General features: G+C 41.6%; 1 protein-coding gene across 1 annotated transcript in view; it reads right to left on the reverse strand.

Moving 5' to 3' along the window:
- Positions 1 to 3036: 3036 nt before the first annotated feature.
- SYBU (syntabulin) overlaps positions 3037 to 20167 on the reverse strand; it is a 36522-nt gene continuing 19391 nt past the window's right edge. The window contains exons 3-6 of the mRNA XM_085299442.1: positions 10879 to 10981; positions 8267 to 8470; positions 7181 to 7330; positions 3037 to 6201 (exon numbers count right to left, since the gene is read on the reverse strand). Coding sequence (XP_085155568.1) covers positions 5088 to 6201; positions 7181 to 7330; positions 8267 to 8470; positions 10879 to 10981 — 1571 coding nt within the window. The 3' untranslated portion in view covers positions 3037 to 5087. The remainder of the gene's footprint in view (positions 6202 to 7180; positions 7331 to 8266; positions 8471 to 10878; positions 10982 to 20167) is intronic.

The following is a 20167-nucleotide window of genomic DNA, read 5'->3' on the forward strand; positions in this document are numbered from 1 at the left end:
CGTTTGCTTCATGCCTGATATAAGAATGTCTGGTTATTGCCCTTCTTATGGAAGTATCATAAATACTTCAGTGTTCCATGGGCAATTGTATTGACCTGTGCAGAAGAAAATGATTTGTGGATGACCTACAACTCTACTATCAGTAGATTTAAGCATACTGCGGTAGAGGACACTAGTGGAATTGCTTGTCACTTTGCAACTTGCAACTTTGGGTCTTACCATGCTTGTCTACAATGTGTTGTAACAGCTATAACCAATGGCATCACTATACAAGAGTGGTGCASTCTATTTACTTCTTGTGAAGGATGAAATGATCAGCATAGGGGAGTGAGCTAATACTCCAGATCTTAATCACTGTTTGTATGCGTAAATATGTTTATACTTCCAGTACAATTTCCTTTACGTGCTAGGATGATGAAAATAAAGTCCCTGTGCTTTGTTCTTATTAAGTAGTGTGATTAGGCAGTATAATTGAGATCATTTCTGCCCTCTCTGTTAATGAAGCTATAGAAGATCTCTGTTGAATTAACAATATTCCTCAGATTCTATTTTCCTAGTGGGTAGATGTTTTAAGTGTTTACACTTACGACGTGTATTTACACTGAAATTCTTCTGGGAAGAGTGTGCAGGGTAACTATGCAGTAGAAAACAACAGTCCCATGATCTAGTGAAGGAGGAAAAGTTGACGCCCACCAGGGGAAAAGGTGTGCTGGGAGGGGAGCCTGTGTAGCCCTCATGTCCAGCCCAGGGCTTCAGTGAACACCTTCTGCATCTACTATTGCACAGACATGATTTTTCTGTCAATTTGTGATTTGGTTATATAGGGGGGTTTATTGTGTAAAAGACAGCAAATTCTGTCCCTGAAACTTGTTTCCTGGACATACAGCGAACAGTAAAGTTGTAAAAAGAATGGAAGGACTAAACGTACTCCCTTGCACACTTGCCAGCTGCTCTTAGAGTAGCTTGGTGGTCATTTGACCAAATCATGTGTCCCTAGAAAAAGTGCATTTCTTCTCTTAGCCATCAAGTATGTCAAAAAGTATTAGCTGCCTTTCGTTGTTGTGTGTCAGCCCTTTTACGTCGATTTCCCCACTCCTGCTGCGTACTGGCACTGATTTGCTGTTCTTTCCTGCCATATATTTCTCATCCTGGCATAAAGATTAAATAATTCTACTGTTCTTGCAGGTAGTATCTTGCATGTTAAAAAGCTAGGTGTTTCCTCTTCTTTCCTCCACTAGTTGTCCCTTCTAGCTGCTTTTTATTCTGAGCAGATGTCAATGGTTTTTGCTAAACCATTATATAGCTGCCCCTACGAGAAGCTTTTTCCTCACTTTGAGTTCCTTGAGGGATCTTGTACAACATTTGGATACACTTGTTTCCATTCTCTTCTGTTGCCCCAGCCTCTTCCTTTCTCTTCCCTGCACATAGCCTGTTTGCCATTTCTTTTTTTTCTTTTTTTGGACTCTGGTCTTGATTGCTTTCAGTGTTATTTTTGACCACGTAGGCTGACTTGCTGTGATGACTGAAAAATCATTCTTTCCTTGTCTGTGCCACTGATGTGTGCTTAGTGTATCTGTCTGAAGGGTTTTGAAGCAAAATACTTGTTTGTTCTACTCAGGTAGTACATACATAAATAAAACATGGCCTTCATTTTAGTATGTTTCTAGAGCTTGGGATCTGGGAGATGTAATAATCAAGTTATTTTGGGGAAAGGGGAGGGGAAGCTAAGAAGAGTTTTGTGACAGTGTGGACATAGGTAAGAATACAGGTGAATGTTTTGTGGGCCCTATGCTTTAAAGTTTTCTGTAGCTTACGGACAGAGCTCTCAGCTGTATGCTAAAGACTCTTTTCTGTTCCTGGATTRGAAAGGAAAAGTATAATGGGATTGTCAGCAGGGATTATCCTTCAGCCAGGGAAGGAGCTGACTTGGTTTCTATGCAATCTTGTAAGCTTGCACTTAAGCATACACCTGCTGCTTTACCATAAGCCTATGAGCTGCTTGTCCTCATCTGTATGTTTTGAGGCAGGATTTTTCTGTGCTGTATGGTATGAACATTTTCTAAACTCAGAAGAAAGGATAGTTTGTTTTTTTTGTTTGTTTTTTTCTTGATCAGAACAGTTTGGAAGTTGATGGTCCTTCTAGCTACTCTGTACAGCACTGTAGGGATCCAGCTGATACATGACCAGCACTTGAAGTAAATGTTAAGAGGAGAAAAAAAGAAAAAAATTAAGATGGTATGTCTGCTACAACTCCTGGGGTATTCTTCTGTGGACTGAGCTTAGCAAGGCCAGTTCCCCAAGGTCCGGGGCTGCAGCGTGGTACTTCAGACCTCTTCTTACAAAGGACAGCTTGGCCTGTCTATATCCTTGCAATTTGAGGAAAGAAAAGGGGAGATTGAATTTTGAGTAGARATCAGAGCAGGGATTTTTACTGGTCTTGTGATGGGGACTCTATAACGTAGTTACAATCAACAGAGTCTGATCATAAATAAATACATTTTGAGAGATGAGTGAACAGAAAGATCTTTAGGGACAGGAAGCAACACTGATGTTATTCTAGCATTAGTACCTTATATCTTGAACAACGTATTTACACTGCTAAATGAAACCTGCCAGAATCAAGTTTTGAAATGAGTTCAATTCACTGAATTTTTGAAATGTAAATATAAGGAGCTTTATGTTGCTTTGTTGCCTGCTTGCTACAAAAAAAATTATGCAGTTGCAACTGAATGTCTCTCCTAAAACTAAAGATTATTTTCTGCCATAATTTATGTTTTATTTTACCAGCACTCAGTGTAGATTGCTTAAACAGCAGTGGAAATAAATCAAAAAATGTTAGTAAAGATGGTAACAGAAGGGCTAAGAAATTGCTCTCTGAGCCTTGAACAGCTTTTTTTTTGAAGTAGGAATAAGAATTTTTCCATAATGTTTTTCAGTCCTGAGGAGAGATGTAGGAATGACATAATTCTGATGTTAAGGGTAAAATTTTCTTTTTTCTTTTTTTTCTTTTCTTTTTTTTTCTTTTTTTAAGAAGAAGAAGAAAATTTAACAAAACATCTCTTTAAAGCAATGGGGACCTTTGCATACCCATACATTGTGGCAGTGGTATAAAGTAAACTAGCCAGCAGGGACCCAACTGTGCATGAGCGCATCAAAGAAGGTGGTAAGGCAAAGAGGGCAGAACGCCCTCATGACTGTCTTCATGGACTCATGCAGTCGTACATCGAATAGTCTGCTAGATTTCCTTACTATAATCCTTAAGGAACCCACTTAAATCTTTGTTGCAAGCACAAGTATTTCAGAACACAACTATCATAGGGATGTAAAAGACCACTAATACACTCCTGTAAGCATCTGTATATATCGCCCTCTTGAGTGCTGTAAATACTCCCAGCACGCTGGCCAGTTATTCCTGCTCCTTTGTAGTTTACTAGTAACTCCCTTGCTTCCAAGAGCTGCAAAGCAACACATGAGCACTGTCAGGCTGCACAGTAGGCTGCCTGCCCTGTGCTGCACAGGGGAATGTTACACTTGCTTTGCTGCAAGGAGGAGAGTGAAGTTAGAGTCTGTGTGGAGCCAGATTAACTGGATTATCATCATCTCTCTGTCATGTTGCCCTCCTCTGATCTATGCACAGATCTCAAGTTTTGGACATGGAGAATTTGTACTTTAATGGCCACAGTACATCTCAGAGTACACACTGAGACTGCATGACTCAGCTATGTTAAAAAGGCTTTCTGCATTTTTCTTAAATGCCAGGAAGACTGATACCCTCCTGGGAGTGCAGAAATAAAAACCTACAGGTCTCCAGGAGATTGTGCCAGGTTAAGGATTAGGTCGCTTAAATCTGCTAATGCACAACGTGGGAGTGGCAGAAGGGGTGGCTGTGGCTTTGCAGCCAGCACGGAGCCTTTTTCCTTGCTGACTGCTTCCACTTGAAGCCATAATTATGTTTTCTCCATCTAATTCTGTTCTCAGGGTACTGACAGTTCTTTATGTCCCCATACAGTTCCTCCTCCTGCTTTGTGTGTGCCTGTGTGGTATCCCCCCTTGGAAAAAGAATATTCTTTTTATTGCTTTTGCTACAATAAACTACAATAAAACACTCCCATGTTCTTAACATGCTTACTGTATTTGTGATTATAAAGGTAATTTACAATAAAGCAATTAAATAACCAATAAGTTAATACACAATACATTTATACAGAGTATTTCACAGGGCTCAAATGACTATCAGGTTCCAATACATTTAAGACCTTAAAACGACATTAATATTCAAAGTGTATCCACATCCACATTTATCATTATAACAAATTCAAGACTCCCAACAACTTACATTTTTGGTTACAGTCCCCTTATGCGCACAAGACCAGTGGAATGCTCGAGCGATTGCGGAATTTAAAGGAGCACTACACGAGACAGGCATAAACTAAGTGCTGGAAGCTGCCTTGGAAATACGAATTTTCTAAACTGAATTGACAATTCAGACTACAAATGGAAAGCGCTAGCATGCTTTCAAGAGTACACGTGTGATACACTTAGTGGAACAAGCCTCCCTGTCACTCAACTCTGTAGTTTCACAAATGTTTTAGGTCAGTGCCGCCTAAGGAAAGCTCCCGCCCTCGCTGGCCATTTGTTCCTTTACGCATCCTTGAGCCAGCGCGGTGCCTCYGTACACTTGCTCAGTGAAACAGCCAGGGAAACCGATGGACCTTTAATTCAGCAAGCAAACACAAAAGAGTGCTAGCTGTAATTCTCCTTCGTTTCCCTGATCATTTTTCACTGTGCAGATGTGGTGGAACATGGAAGACACCAGCAGAGGGGAGGGACACGCTGGCTGGGAGCAGGCAGGACTTTCTGCAGGCAGCGGTACTAGCCTGTACCAGTTAGAAACATCTTGTGGAACTACAGGGTTCAGCTTCTCTGTTTTGAAACAAGGAACATGTTTCGAACCAATTTATAGTGCAAATCAAATAGTCAAGAGCAAAATGATGAACTCTGCCATAAAATACAGTATCTTTTTATAAACTCTCTCAACCTTCTTTCTCTCTGCCTCAGCCAATTGGTGCCCAGTAATAGAGTAGAATTTAGGTTTTGATATTGAAGGGTGTACGACGTAAAGAGTGCAGGGCCACCAAGCAGCAGCCACGAAGCAATGCTCCGATATTATAAATGGGATCTGTTCCTCCTCTCTGAGTACTGAATGCCCACATGATGGTTGGTACAACAGGAGCTGCTACAGCTAGAAAATCTACAAGGAGACTGCTACTCCAGTATCTCTTCACAATTCCTGTCTGAGAGAAAGTATTGACATACCCAAAAGCTTCATCATGAGGGTCTGCAAAATCAAGTTCTTTCATGACACGGTTTTCATTAGCTCCGCAATCCACTTTGCTGCACGGAGACTCCATGGGAGACAAAAGAATGGCAGAGTTTGGATCACTTGGAGTTAAGTCTAGTACTACACCGGAATCACTGAAGCATCCAGAAGGAAATTCATCCAATTCCTTTAATATGGAAGGTGGGCTTAATGGATTGCTATCTTGAGATCTGAAGATATTTTGAATGAGCTGCTCCACATCTAGACTATATGGCACTACATCAGTCTGGATGGCCTGTTCCACCAGCATGTTGCTGCTGCTTTCCTCCTCTTCTGGGGAAGAAATTAGTTTTTCATCAAGAACATTTTCAAATATCTCTTGATTCACCACAGAACTGAAGGGAGCTGGATCCCCCAAGTCAGAAGTTGTGGTGGTCAAACTCTCTTCAAATGAGTCAGTCCCGTTAGCTGTGTCTTCACTAAGAAGCAGCCCACTATCTGCCATCTCCTCCAGCACTTGGTCCTCTGCAACTAGGCTGTCTGACATTTTGGAATACAGCGCTAACGACTTCCCTGGCGAGCCACACCTGTACTCCAGACACTGCTCGTCCCTCAGCGAGCCGCTCTGTGCCATCTCCATGCTCTGAAGCAAAGACTCCAGTTTCTTGTTTTGAATGTTTATGTCTATGAAATATTTCTGAATCCCTTTGTCTTTCTCAGCCAAGCTGTTTTTCATGGTTTCAATAACCTGCTTGAGTTGTTTAATTTCCTTTCTTGCTTCCTTTAAGGCCAGCTGTGCCTCYACACGATGACACTCTTCTTCAATCCAGTCTTCCCTCATGCGTCCCAGCTGAGCCTTGAGCTCTTCTATTTCTGTTTCCCTGTAGCAAAATAAAATTGTTGTAACAAACACTTCTGCTGGTGGGTCACTTAAAGAATCAAAGAGAAGTTCCCCTGAGCCGGAATGGCTGCGCTGCAGAGCTGCTCCAAGGAGGAGGAAAATTCTTTCATGCACCATTTAGTGCCACTTCAGAGAGAACTGGCAGAGGTGTAAGGAGACTGCCAAGCCAAGCCGGTTAACTGCTCTCTAGAGCCCCCGATCTCCCCACTTAAGCAGCATGTGCCTGTGTGCAGCAAGAGGCTGCTGCCTTGACTTGCAGGCAAATGGGGAAATGCAGCTCCTACGTGAGATCCAGCCCTTACAAACATGGAGGTCCCGGGGGACCCAGGAGTCTGCATCAGGACTCTGCTCAAATGCTCTTTTTYGCCTGACTGGGGTTCTGTGTGATGGAGACCCAAATCTCAATCTGCTCTTCTTAATTAAAGAAACTACGTCTGCTGCTGTGTAATGCACACRATCACTCTTTTGCTCAGTATCAGTACAAAGGTATGTTGCAAAATATTCAACCTAAGCAACAAAAACCAAGGCAGGCACATGGGTTTGTGTAAGAGGTTTTCTTTCACTAGGGAAACCTCACTGACTGAGGTAGAATAGAAGACTAAGGTGATACGTATTTGCAGGCATGAATTAACTTCTGTATGAAAGGTCCTGATGCTAAATCAGACTSATAAAAATATCCCTTTGAAATATTATTCTATCAGGCAAATTCAAAGAAGGGAAACAAGCCAAACATATTCATCAAATTTACAAATAAACTGAGTACTATACATTCACTGAACATGCTGTGAAACCTGAAATGCCTGAAAACAACTTAATGAGACTGACTATGTTTTAAATTCCTTAGTTAAAACTTCTAGAGGTCAAGAAGTGAGGAAAATGTTCAGGATCCCCCCCCCCCTCAAATCCTTCTGAATAAATCTGAATCCTTCTTTATAACTGATTTCTGAAATGAAATGTACCTTTCTTGAAGTTTGCTCTCAGATTCCTTCAACTTTGTTTTTAAATGTCGTACTGTAACCTCTTTCTGCTGCAGAGGAGTCAAATACTGCTCTGGATTTGGTGGCTTAATGCCATGATTCTCACCACAAGATGTGTATCTCACTGAGCGCCTGAAAAGAAAAAAAAAAGTAACAACCACCACTTAACATCACTCCTACAGTTCTTTAGTCTTGGCAAAAAGAAAGATATCACATTGACTGATACAAAGCTGAGTTTACRCTTGACTCATTTTGAGCTTCTCTCAGTGTCAGCACAAGTGACTCAGTCTGGCAAATCAAAATACTTGAGGAAACTGCTGATTTGCAGGTACAGTAAAAAATCTACTATTCATTGTACTTGGTTTCAGTGCAATTACATCATACGAGATATTTAACTTTAAAATACCTAAAAATCCTCTCATCTAAAATGGGTGCAGTGCTCAATAGTAGACAGCAAGGACATTCTGCTGTAGACATGGCATGTAAGTTAGTGYAAGAATTCAGTTTAGATCCATATGTGAAATATGAAGTCAAGCACAGTGAAAGTAGCTTCATCCTGTCTATCTGGCATACCTGATAGTGAATTGCCGGAGGGACAAAGCGAGAGACAATAACTGTTTTCTTTTCTGTACATGAAACTGCATTAGTTAGCAAGGTGCCTAAAACTAAGCAGGGTGAATTTTTGCCTATTGTATTTTCTGTGCCACTACACYCAAAGCTCTCTGAAGCAAAGTGGAGCCTTGTATATGAAAGAGCCAGTAAAGCCACATGAGAATTGATGGTATGAAACCACTCAAGAAATACTCTGTCTTGAGTGAAAACCAACTGCAGGAGACCTTTGACTGAGTAGCACTGAGTCTGACGGCACTCAATCAATCAAGCTTTCACATGGGGAGAAAAATGTGGGATGSGGCAACTTGCTGACTGTCCAACCACCAATACGAAAAGTCACACCTACGTGGAGGAGCAAGATGACTTGCTCACCAATTCAGAGAGCTGATTCCATGTTTGAGGGTGCAGAAGGTAAGTCAGTGCACTGAATGCTGAGAGGATGAAGTAAACACTTGCCTCATTACTGGGCTGCTGTCACTTCCTTTGTACGAGCCTGAGTTACTGCTACTGGCAGAAGAAGCCCCGTAATTCTGGTGAATGTTAACAGGACTCAGCTGATTTCTGCACAGTGTTGGCAAAAGGTCCTTTTCGCGGGAAGTAGGTGGGCTGCCTCCAGGCTTGTAGGATGAGGATCCATTATTCCGACCATAAGAGCCACGACTGGAGGGGAACCAAAATGGTTAAAGCAGATTAGATAATCCTCATCACACAACCCATTGTGTGTCCTGTTTCACACACAYCTTTGTCTATGTCTGTCTGTCTAACACAGATAAATAACAGTGAGTGGCTGGGAGGAAAGAAAGTCTTGATGCCATCAGCCACTGCACATTCTTTCACTGACTGTGAGGGTCTTAGTTTGAACTATGTGATCCAGGGAAACCTCCGGCATTTTAACATTTCCCTGTTTATAGTACAGTTTCCAGTGATTCCATCAGATCATCCATGTTCTCTGAACCTCTGACTCCTCTGAGGATTGCAGAGGACTGCGATCTTGCTTAGTTCCAAAAGACTCACATTCCAGCTTTTCCCTGCCAGGCCTGCGAGAGATGCCTATCCGTGGAGGCTGACGGAGGGCTGTTGTAAGAGTGCTTTCACGATCCTCAGCAAGCAGCCTGAGGGATCACAGCGTGCAGTGAAAACAGACTTTCTTTGAGCCACTGTTCTCTTGTGCCTTTGGCATACTGGGTGCTTCAGCTGTCATTGTCAGCTATTCATTTACTTAGCCATAGTTTGCACCCTACTGAGAGAGGACTGAAATGGTATTAAAATATACAAAGAAAAGCGGAGCTCCTTCCTTTCTTCCAATTTCTCCCATACGTATCTACCTTTCTTTTCCCAGTATTTATTAAATAATCTGATTGTTAATTGTGTGTGCTTGAAAGCAATGCATATCTGAACTGTCCAACGGCTGCCCAAGAACTGGGGCACTCTGAAAACAGCTTTTAGAGGTGCATTTTTATTTTGTTCAGTTGATTTGCTTTCCTACTGTGCCTCTACCTTTATTCTCTCTCATGGAATTTGTTGTTCTAAACTTTAATAAAAGAAAAAGGGCAAGTTTCAAAAAAATATGGAAAATGGCAAATCCAGCCAGTGAAGGAGAAGGATAGAATATAAAAAATAAAATACCACAGAATTATGAAGCAAAATCTCGTCTTAAAATTGTCTGAACTGGTTTCCTCTCTTCTCTGAAAATGGAACACTTTATAAGGAACAGATGGTTGAGTGGCTGTGCTGCAAACCTTCATCGCAGTGCTGTGGTTTGGGAGATTTTATAATTATTTTACAATAAAGTGCAGGACTATGGTTTGTGACAACATGAAATGTTTCATAGCCAGTTAAGTCAAACTGCTAAAATGGACAGATTACAAAGGAGAAATCTTTTTCTTTCGTACAGTACAGCATCAATTTTGTGTAAGGCAGAATCTGCACAGCAATGCATTTGGAGGAGCGTTATTACAGAGGACTTCTAGCCATTTAAGCAAGGCAGTACGGTCTAATTTAAAGTTTTATTTAAACACACAACAATATATGCAATTACATACTCTCTTACTTAAAAAGTAAAGGTCATTTTAGGACTTCATATTTAGTGCTGCTTTCTTCATAGTCAGTACTTTCCTAGTTATATTTGTCTAGAGAGAGCTTAACTACTTAACTACTATTTATTTTTCTAACGGTCTCGTGACACAGATAGGAAACTCTTCATTAAGCATCATTCATCCGATCCTTGTACACCGGGGCCCCTTGTGAAGCCTGTGTGCCTGGAGCATATGGRTATCCCGCTGTCCTTCCCCTTCTGCCTGCCAGCTCTGCTCTCGAGAACGCACAAAGGGCAGGAAACAAATCATCTCTCAGGCTGAACTCCTTCCACCCACCCCAAACCTGCAACCAGCGGGGGCTGCGTGGGCAGCGCACAATGTGCACTGCTCTAGCCAAGCTGCCCGGCATTCAGAAGCGATCCGCACGTGATACGGAGGAAACTTACAGAAACCTTTTATAAAGTGTTCATTTAGAGAAACGACTATGATCTCYTTTTTTGAAGCTGTGTATAGCTTACTCATATAAAAGACATGGCTGCTTTAGAAATGAGTATTAACAGTAAAATTGTCAGCTTCTTCCCACGAAAAATAAGGCTATGACCTGTAAAGACACGTGCTGAGCTGACAATTTATCACAGGAAAAAAAACATAGTGGTATGATCAGAAAGTTAAGGTTAATTCCTTAGAAGCACTGCTGTTAACTAACATATATGTAGCTATTTTCCCCTCTATTCCAGCCAATGTCTTTTTTACCTTACCTGATTGATTGAATCACAAATGCTTGTTATAAACAAAAAAGTGCCAGTTAGCAATGGCATATTGACAATTTTTGTTCTCTAAATACAGCATTTTTGTTCTCTCTCATATCGCAACTYTGACTGGTGTAAGTACTGCTAGAGAGCATACTGTCATTCAAATTGTTCTAAAACTCACAGTAGTGATATTATACATATTAGCTGCAAAGCATTATGTAGTAGTCTCTCTCTGTACTAAGCAATACTGGAAATATATAGCACAAATTGCTTTGCTTACTTGCGAGAAAAAGAAGATCTTTTGCTTCCAGCAGCAGACATATGGACTTCAGGAGCTGAAATACTGCCTGTGCTGCTTGAAGAGCTAAAATCAGCTTCACTCCCTGGAAAGGAAAAGGAAAGAGTAAAACACGATGGAAATTATAACTCAAAGACTGTTTTCAGAAAAACGATGAATCACAAGGATCCTTCCTTTGTCTGTCTTGTGTGAATTTTAAAAGTTGTATGAATTTTCAAACATCCCTGAGGACAAGCACTGGATACATTCCAGATTTTCAACAATTCCTCAGAACTGGCAATTCAACAAGAGCAGGAAAAAAAAAAATTGGACACAGAAACTTATTCTACAGAAACCATTTTAGAAGTAGGCTGAAGACTTTTGTTATGACAACCTGTTTGCTTTCTCACAGTTATCAATATGTATATTGATATGAGGCTGCTGATAGGGCTCCTTTGAGAGCACAGTGATTAAGAATATACAGTTGTTACTGCAGTTCTCTTCCCTTAAACCACTGGGAAGTACTGCTTACTGGGGAGAAAGCCTGTCTTTTTCTGCTTTCTGCAATGATATACATGTATATAGGTTACTAGAGTAAATATATGTATAGATGTGTACATATATGTGTGTGTGTATGTGTGTACATGTGTATATATATGTATTTAGATTTTCATGTGGCAAAGAAGCATAGTAAGACAATTCTAATAGATTTTAAATAATCCAGTAATAATACATGTCTCTCAAGTGCTTCTTGGGTGTTAAGCCATATATCTGATTACTGACTTTCTATGGATTACAGCTTTTATTTTCCAAGCTCTGTTACATACACAAAAAAATGCACTCTCTTTGCTGAGGCCAGAAGGTAAATTTACTAAGAAAGTCTTATCATCTGGAAAAATACCCTGAAGAAATTAGCTTTTTTTAATCTAATTTTGTCACTCAAGTGGCAAATTTTCCAAGTTGTATCCAAGTCTAATTCTGCAGAGTCACAACAGATAGTAACTTTATTTCAGGGAAGCTAAATAACTTTTTGATGCACTTTAATAACAGCTGGTCAGCAGGAAGAAATATCATGATTTATATGGCATCTTTCATTTGGGAATTTCAATGCACCTTGCAGCCACTGACTATCCTAGCGTCACTCAAATCACACCCAGAAGTTGGGGAGGGGATTTACCCAAGACCACGTGTGCAGCACCCTGGCCCCATGAAGCTCCCATGCACAAGCTGACCCTTCCAGGGCCACCTAGGAAGCCACAAGGAACACCATGAGGCCACCAAGGTAAGGAAGCCAGCAATGTGGGCACCTCCTGCCCTCCCAGTGCAGGGAGGGACACCTGAGAGTTGGGGCAAGGCTCCTTATGAAAGCTGATACTGCAGACTTCCCAGCAGGGTTTATACTCTGGTTAGAGGCTTCTCAGTAGGGTTTATAACCAGGATCTCCCAGGCAGCCCCTGCCACCCTTTGCTGGCTGTGCTGAGTGGCAGCTCTTCCCAGCAAGGGAAGGTTGAGAACACAATTCCTGCTGCCTCCTTTAGGGGTGCCTCCATCATCCTGCACAGAAACATCCATTCAGGTGAGCAGCTGGAGACTTAGCACCCAAGAGTTCTTTTTTTTTCTTTTTTTTTTTGCCATAACCCACTTTTCCGCGAGGGGGAGATGCAGCTGCAGCTACAGCTACTGTGATAGCCACCATGACAAATACACCCTCTAAGCTCAGGGATAGTTAAATCTTTAGCACAGCTGACTGGTACATCTTAGGCTCCTGAATGCTCTGGACTGCAAAAAAAAAAGGCATTGTTAGTGCATGTTTTCACAGACACAGTCTTATACGGGAGGAATGATTTAGCTAAATATGTTAGCCACTTATGGTCATAGTGGTCTCAGAACCAACATGTTCTGATATAACTTCTTCCTAATTTCACAAAGTCCAAGTGTCAGAACATATATTACTCATTACTCCAACCTGTACATTTAACCTCAAATACCAACTGACAAGAATTGTTCTGTCTTTTTGGCAAGGAAACCACTGCCCTTCCTGTGATGTCTTCTTGCTTGTTTGAATGCTGCAGGATTCAGCAGGATCAAGCTGGTTTTATGTKTKTTTTTTTTTCCCCAGTTGCAAGTCTATGAGATATAAATCAGATCAGTTTTGTTTACTTGTCACAGACACAGAAGCAAAGAAATTCAAGAAAATCAAGAAYAAAACCAAACTCAACCTATTCTCAGTTATTAACTAGGCTCTCTCGTGATGACAGGACAGAAGTGTATTATAGAGGAATCATCAGAGGAACTACATTTCAGAGTAAAGTCTTGGCTTTTTCCATGCTGAAGAGCTCTAATTGAAAAAGCATTAAAGATGCACACTGTTTCTTGTTATTTAACACTCTACAACACCCCAACATAAAAGGCATCTACAAACCACAGTTTTTGGAAGACAGGGAGTCTTTTCCAGTTGGAATTGTGAGCAGCGATAAAGTTGCCTTGCAAATAAYCCTGGCAAACTCTCATACAGAGGGTGGGAGCAGGAATAGAAACAGTTGGAAGCAGGAGGTGGTAAATCTGTTAGTGGGGAGTAATGGGAAGTCTGTGAGAGAACAGATAGTTGTGCCTATTAAATAGTATAACTGATAGGCCAACAGATCTTAGGAAGAACAAGATTTTACAAGAGGAATTTGATCTACAACTGACCTCTAAAACAAAATATCTGGTTAGAGCTGGGTGTCCTAGAGGAACTGCAACATTTTGGTTCAAAATTTCACGGAAGGCCAAATTACCTTCCCAGGAGGGTCATGTTAGGTGCAAGGCTGGGCACMAGCAGCACAGGGCAGCCTAGCTTTTACCTAGGAAGATGTATTTTGGCCTTAACATAGGCCTTAACCTCTGAAACTCAGGGTGCACAAAGAAACATCAGTCCTTTTTCTCCGTGTTTCTTCTAACYCAGCCCAGCCCAGAATATTCCAGAGTCTAATTTCAAAACAGAAAAATGTACTAATTCTTGAAAACAGTATCCCAGAGATCCAGTTTTATTGCTTTTAATCAATTCCATACCCAGCATAACATCCCCGAATAATCAGACCCATGGTGACCTGCGTCGTTGCAGTCCTAACCAAATAGGAACCACATGCAAAGATAGGGAGGGGAGGGCWGGAGGGGAGCAACAAAGCCACTTTGTTATATAGAATATTTATATCATGTCTGCAAATGCATACGGCAACAATCCTCTCCTTGGGGAGGCAAAATGACCGCGGGACGTCATATCCCAAGCTGCAATAGAGTTTTCCTGATAAACAGAACACTCTCGTCTAAGAGATTRAAGTCCACACAGAATACCATCTCAGTATTATGCTAATCCCAAACCTAATTTTACAAACAAGACCTGAACAGGTAAACGTCACAGATTTCACACCTCCAGCGTTCAGGCCTCCAACACATTCCTGCCCTTGCAACATGCCAACAGCTTTCCAAAGCAAAGTACTGGCTCCTACACGGAGCACACGAGCCCGAGCTGCGGCTCATCTACGATTAAGCAGACCACATCATAACCAGACTGTGTTATTGAAGGCATTTCAAGGAAGCAAGGCTTAATAATAGCCTCTCCCCGACCCGCCTGGCGTGCAGCGTAGCGCTGGGAAGGGCTGCCAAGCCAGGTACCGCAGAGAAGGTTTAGCAGAGCCTGGAAAAGCAGCCATCTCAGTTCCTGGCGTTTCTGAAAGACTGAAATACATTTGAAACAGGAAGCAAGAATTAAGCTCTCTGACCCAATTCTGGTAACAGCTATGCACATCCTTTAATGCTGAGCATGGGAGACTACTCGTGCCTAAAATCAGGCAGTGTGTATTTATAGGATCTTCCAGAACTTTTTGTAAATTAAAGAGGTCACAGTTAGTAGTGTTTGCAAGTGGGATAGCTGATGTTCAAGCCAGCCTGCATGTAGAAATGCTACAGTAATGTTACTAGCAGACTTTTAAAAATACTTTCTCCAATTTGGTAAACATCTCTATGTAAAATAACACATGCACCCATATATAATATAAATTGTAACACATCTTCGTGGGTAAGTATTACTTCCGCCTTCCAAACATTTCAACAAAGAGAGGAAACTCCTTGTCTGAGAGCTCCAGGTAGGAGCAGAACAAGCCGCTCTACAGCCTTTCTCCAGGCTGTCAACGACCCAGGGCAGCCTGCCGACTATTTCTGTTGCTGTGGCAATGTGGTCGGAAAAGCTCATGAAAGCAAGCAGCAGAACCGCCTCAGCAGCAGCGTTAACCATGAAAGAAGTTGACATTTCTGAAAAACACGTTCTTTCGTCCCGACCGGCTGTAACACTTGTTTTGCCCGGGTCTGAGGTGTCCCTGTTTTAGAGGATCACATTCCCAAAGGACATCACCCGTTAAGCCGCCAGCTTCAGAGCTATCTCATCCGAAATTCGTCCATACATATTCTCCCATGCTGGTGGCTCCGCACCGGAGCACCAATAACCGGCGGCCCGTGCAGAGAGGAGGGAGGCGACGGCCTGCCGGGGCTGCACGGCTTCCCCTCGCGCTGCGAGCTGCGCGGCGCCGATCCGGGAGCCGGCGCGTCCCCCGCGGCACCGCCGCCCACTGCGCAAATTACTCAGCGCCCCGTCTTCCAACCTGTGCACGTGGCTATACCGCAAACACTACATACGTATTACACAACACATATACTACAATTATATTAAAAACTTGAGGGGTTGAGGAGAGGAAGAGAGAGACCACTGTGCAAGGGCAGCTGCTCTCCAGGGCACGCGGGCCCTTGTTCACCCAGCTGGGGCACTGGGGCCCTCGCGCCTCCATTTGCGGGTGCGGAAAAGCCGCACCTTGATCTCTGCTCTCTCCGCTTCTCAGCTGTGCTCTCAGGCTAACGACACGCTGCTGTGGCCATGTAACACACACAACTAGCAGCCTTTACAGGCAGAACGAGCTACATGTTTTGGGGACACCACAGCTGGCTGCAAGCACTGAAATGCCACACCACGTACGTATGTATATAGAGGCAGTGCGTGTATTTCTTACGCAGAAACGAACACCCACACGCATGCATGCAGTGTGCAATCCAATTCTTCTGTTTCCAGTCATTACAGATGGCCTAAATACCATGTCATACGGTCTTCTGGCCTCAGACAGTACTAAAACTACACTTGCACTTTAGCATTTAATATTTTTCCTTCTCTAAGAATAAAGTTGGAACTTTTTCACATGCATTTCACTGTCTGCTTTCTATTAAATGATAAAATTAGAATACAGAAAAAAGGGGAAAAGTTCAAGTAATATTTTTAACAGGAATATTGACAGCTGATCAGCAGAACTGGACTTCCAAAACCCAGGATGCATATGAACTTATTAAAATCTAGTCATATTTTGTATGCCTTTTTTATTTACAACTTCAGTACTAATCCATAGCTGCCAACTTACATAAACCACAGAACTTACTTGTCTTGAAACTCMATAAAGAAGCACTCTTTCATATGTATCAGTCTTGATGCTGGGTTTTGCATTTAGTTACCCAGTGAAACAGAGCTGTAAATAAAATTGTGCTGACAGAGACAGCTTGTCCTCAAGATGTAAAGCACTTAAATTCTCTGAGCTTACTTGCCTTCAAAAACATCGCATTATAGGGCAAAGGGACTAAAATATGCACACACATTCACCAGCCCCAAGCAGCAAACAGGGAATTAAATGGCGCACTGCCTCTGAAGATAGCTTTATTTAGAGACTCCAGCACAATAAAAGTGCAGCAAAGCCATTAGAAGCAGCTAGAGAAGAAGAGAGGATTCACTTCTACTGTGCACTATCGAAAGCATTTGTATTTCTAAGAGATTCTGTATCATTTACCTTGAAACCTTTAATGTAGAGCCACATCTTTAGTTCGAATTTTTCACAGCGTTAAGTAGTGTCTCCAGAAAATACTAACGTAGCTCCCTTTCGGCCTAATATTGTTCCTGCAGGAATATTTCTGTATGCAACAAGCAATTTCAATAATTATTCACAGGCTCATAAAAGTAAGAAAAAGGAGCTKGAAAGAAGTGATGAGCTTGCTTTAGCATTTCAGGCTTTTTCTTCATCCTTAAGAAATGACCTGTTTCAAGGGCAATGTCTCCCACGGACAAATGTACTTGATTGCCACTGTCACGCCCGTAAGAGGTCTTGGTTCCAGTCCCAAGTCTTAAACTTATTACTTATTTGACTTATTATTACTATACTTGAGACTTTTACCTTAGACTTACTATTACATGTTATAAGAAACAGTAATCAGATACAAACAGAAATAATCCTGGGGGCAAGGAATAYGACACAGGAACCTCCCCTGCATGTGGATGCTCTAATCATTGGGCTACAGAAGCTCTTGCACACTTTCTGCCCATGTCTCATACTCTCCACTGCAACGGGATGAGCTGGGGATTCCCACTAGGTTTCTGTGGTTCGAGCCCTTTTATGAGAGGTGTGGATTTGAACTCGTTCGGTCTGAGGAGGGTACCGAACTCAAACCTTTCTTGTGAGCAAGTGCTCTAACAGCTCAGTTGTTACACAAAACATGGTGGTACCACCAGTGCTGGCCACATTTTGAAGGAACAAAATGTGCTGGTTGTCAATACTCACAGAAATAGTCTAGTGCTGCCAAGGAGGTTCAGAGTGAATTTGAGGCACATGTGGGCACACTCAGGACTACAAATACAGGGCTAAGTCCAGTAGTCAGCCCTTTTGTTCCGTTTCTATGGACTCTAGAGGTGTTTTTCAGCCTGGTGTGCTCTCGGCTGTGAATCCGTGCCTTTCCTCATAATCCAGTGCTCCCTCACCACGTTGCTATTCATTTCAGCCAAAARTAGCTCAGATCTTCTATTAATCACGTTTCAGTTGATTGCATGGTCTGGTAACTGCTAATGACTTGGGCAGCTGGCAAAGGTGTAGTCAGAAGGGACAAGGAGCAAAAACTTCAGTCTGAGTCTCTGTAAATTATTCTAGCCTGATGGGTGATAGATTTCCAGCTCCATGTCAGATAGCAGATTTCAGGCCTAAACTGCAACACAGATTCTAGATCCCCATATTCAGATCTGTACTTGATTTACAAATGATCAATTCACACTGCTGGTTGTGTGATCTAAACTAGTTATTAATTTTGATTTTTGCTCATCTTGCTAGCTTACTCATCTTACATTGGGAAAGGTTTGTTATCAATTAATGTAATCAAATTCTTATCACATAGCTTTCTGATCTCATCTAAATCTAGTCTTGACAGTAATATGAAATACATTAATGGAAATTATAAGCATTGCAGATCTCAAAATGAATGCAAAATATGACTTGTGTATGCTGTAAAACCACATTCAGTTAAGCTCTTACCTAAACACACTAGCCACTATAAACTAATTACTGATATTGGCTGGGAGTCATGTCTAATTGTGATTTTATTTCATGGATTTGTAGAGTAGCTACAAGTGGATGTTGGAATAGACAAAGAGCTTTTCAAGTAATTTTTTCCTGCTTTATATATTTTACAGAAATCAACCTGACCCAGGTATTTTTTGTATTAATATATACAATTTGAGCTGTTCTGACAATACTTTTAAAATGGCTCCCATAATTTTTTCTCTTCTCAGCCTGAAATGACCCTCGTGAGGGGGGAACATTTATTTACAGAGCAGAAGGGAAGGAGTCTAGGGAATCTACCTCCCTGATCAAACAAAGATGCTCTTTGGATCAGAAATAGAGGGATGCTACTCTGCTGCATCAAGCAGTACCATATGTATTTCTTCACTACAAATGTTGAGACTGGACATTTGAAAAATATACTGATAGGGATATAACATAATACTCAACATGCATTTGACGGTTTTATAAAAGGTATGTGTAAATGCACCTRTACACAGATGTCTTCATGATTAAGTGTAATATGTCACTTCAGGAGCAATTTTAATTTACCTGACATGGTGCTATTTGGCCTATTTCAAGGGAAATGAATAGGCTGGTCAGGAGTATTTTTAGGAGCTGGAAAGTGTCATCTTTGGCAGGGATGACTTAGCAGTACTCAGAAAGGGAGTGAACTTCATCACAGCCTGGGAAAACATCCCAACCCGCCTGTTACTTTGGTGGCAGATTTTTAACAAAGGCCTTTCGGAGACCYGTTCAACACATCCTCTAAATCTGGTTCCAATAAGTAAGGAAGAGAAAAGCTGTCTGGTTTATAGCAATTAACTATACAGGCAAGCATCCACAGTATACATACAAATGCATACAATCATATGCTAAATCTGATTCAGTTGAAAGCTTTTGCACAATCACCCTTAATATGAGACACATGGTTTTCATTATAATGCAAATAAAACATTTTAAATCAGTTTGACATGATTTCAACAGTGAAGAGAAAAACAGTGGAATGAGAAACATATCTGGGAGGCAACTAACTGAACAACTCTGCAGTTCCAAGGACAGAAAGCAAAATTTGTCATAACCTAATCAAATATTTACTACAACTCTCACATTGAAATGGTTACAAAAACTAATTACATTCAAGTGCCATTTACTGAAAAGAACAGCAAACCATAGCCTGCATATTAATTAGTTGCCTAAACTACAATKTTTATAATAATAAAGTCAACGTAGTTCCAAGTGCAATACACTTCAAGTTATGACTACTGCAATTTGGTCATTTGCTAAGTTTTTTTTTTCCAATGGCACTTATGAAGAAGCACTAATTATAGACATGAAGACTGAGTTTTTCAGCTTATTAATCCTTGAGGGTCTGTGGTTACACTACATCCTTCTGCCAATTCTAGGAAACAATCACAGCCTGCTCACTTCCTGCATTTCCCAAGCTAATCGCTTACTATTACTTGCAGAATTTCAGAAGTGAGGAATAAGAGATCTGTAATGAAATGCCTTAATATAGAACAATGGCAAGGCTCATAATATTAAAAAATATGAAAGAAAACCTGCAGAATTTTAATTTCCTTTAGGTATGTTTTATATAATGCCATATGTAAGATAGTAGCCTTACTATTTTGTTATTTGCTAGTTCAGTGAGCAGTATCTAAAAGCATCAGGATACAAATGCACAAATACTGCCAAAATCCTACATCCAGAGGGGGACTTTCAAAAATAACCCTCTCTCCATCTGCCGCCTGGAGGCTGCACAGCCTCTCCCGTGACATCAGCCGGGACGCAGGCCGCAGCCGGTGGCAGGAACGGGCGAGGGACGGGGCGCCCGTCCTCGGAGCGCCCGCGTCTTCCGCCACGGCCCTCGAACGCGCCGAGGCTGCAGCACCGGCCTC

The sequence above is a fragment of the Rhea americana genome, unplaced genomic scaffold (assembly GCF_003343005.1).
Source record: "Rhea americana isolate MKP2758 unplaced genomic scaffold, rheAme1 scaffold_0, whole genome shotgun sequence".
Classification (NCBI taxonomy): Eukaryota; Metazoa; Chordata; class Aves; order Rheiformes; family Rheidae; genus Rhea; species Rhea americana.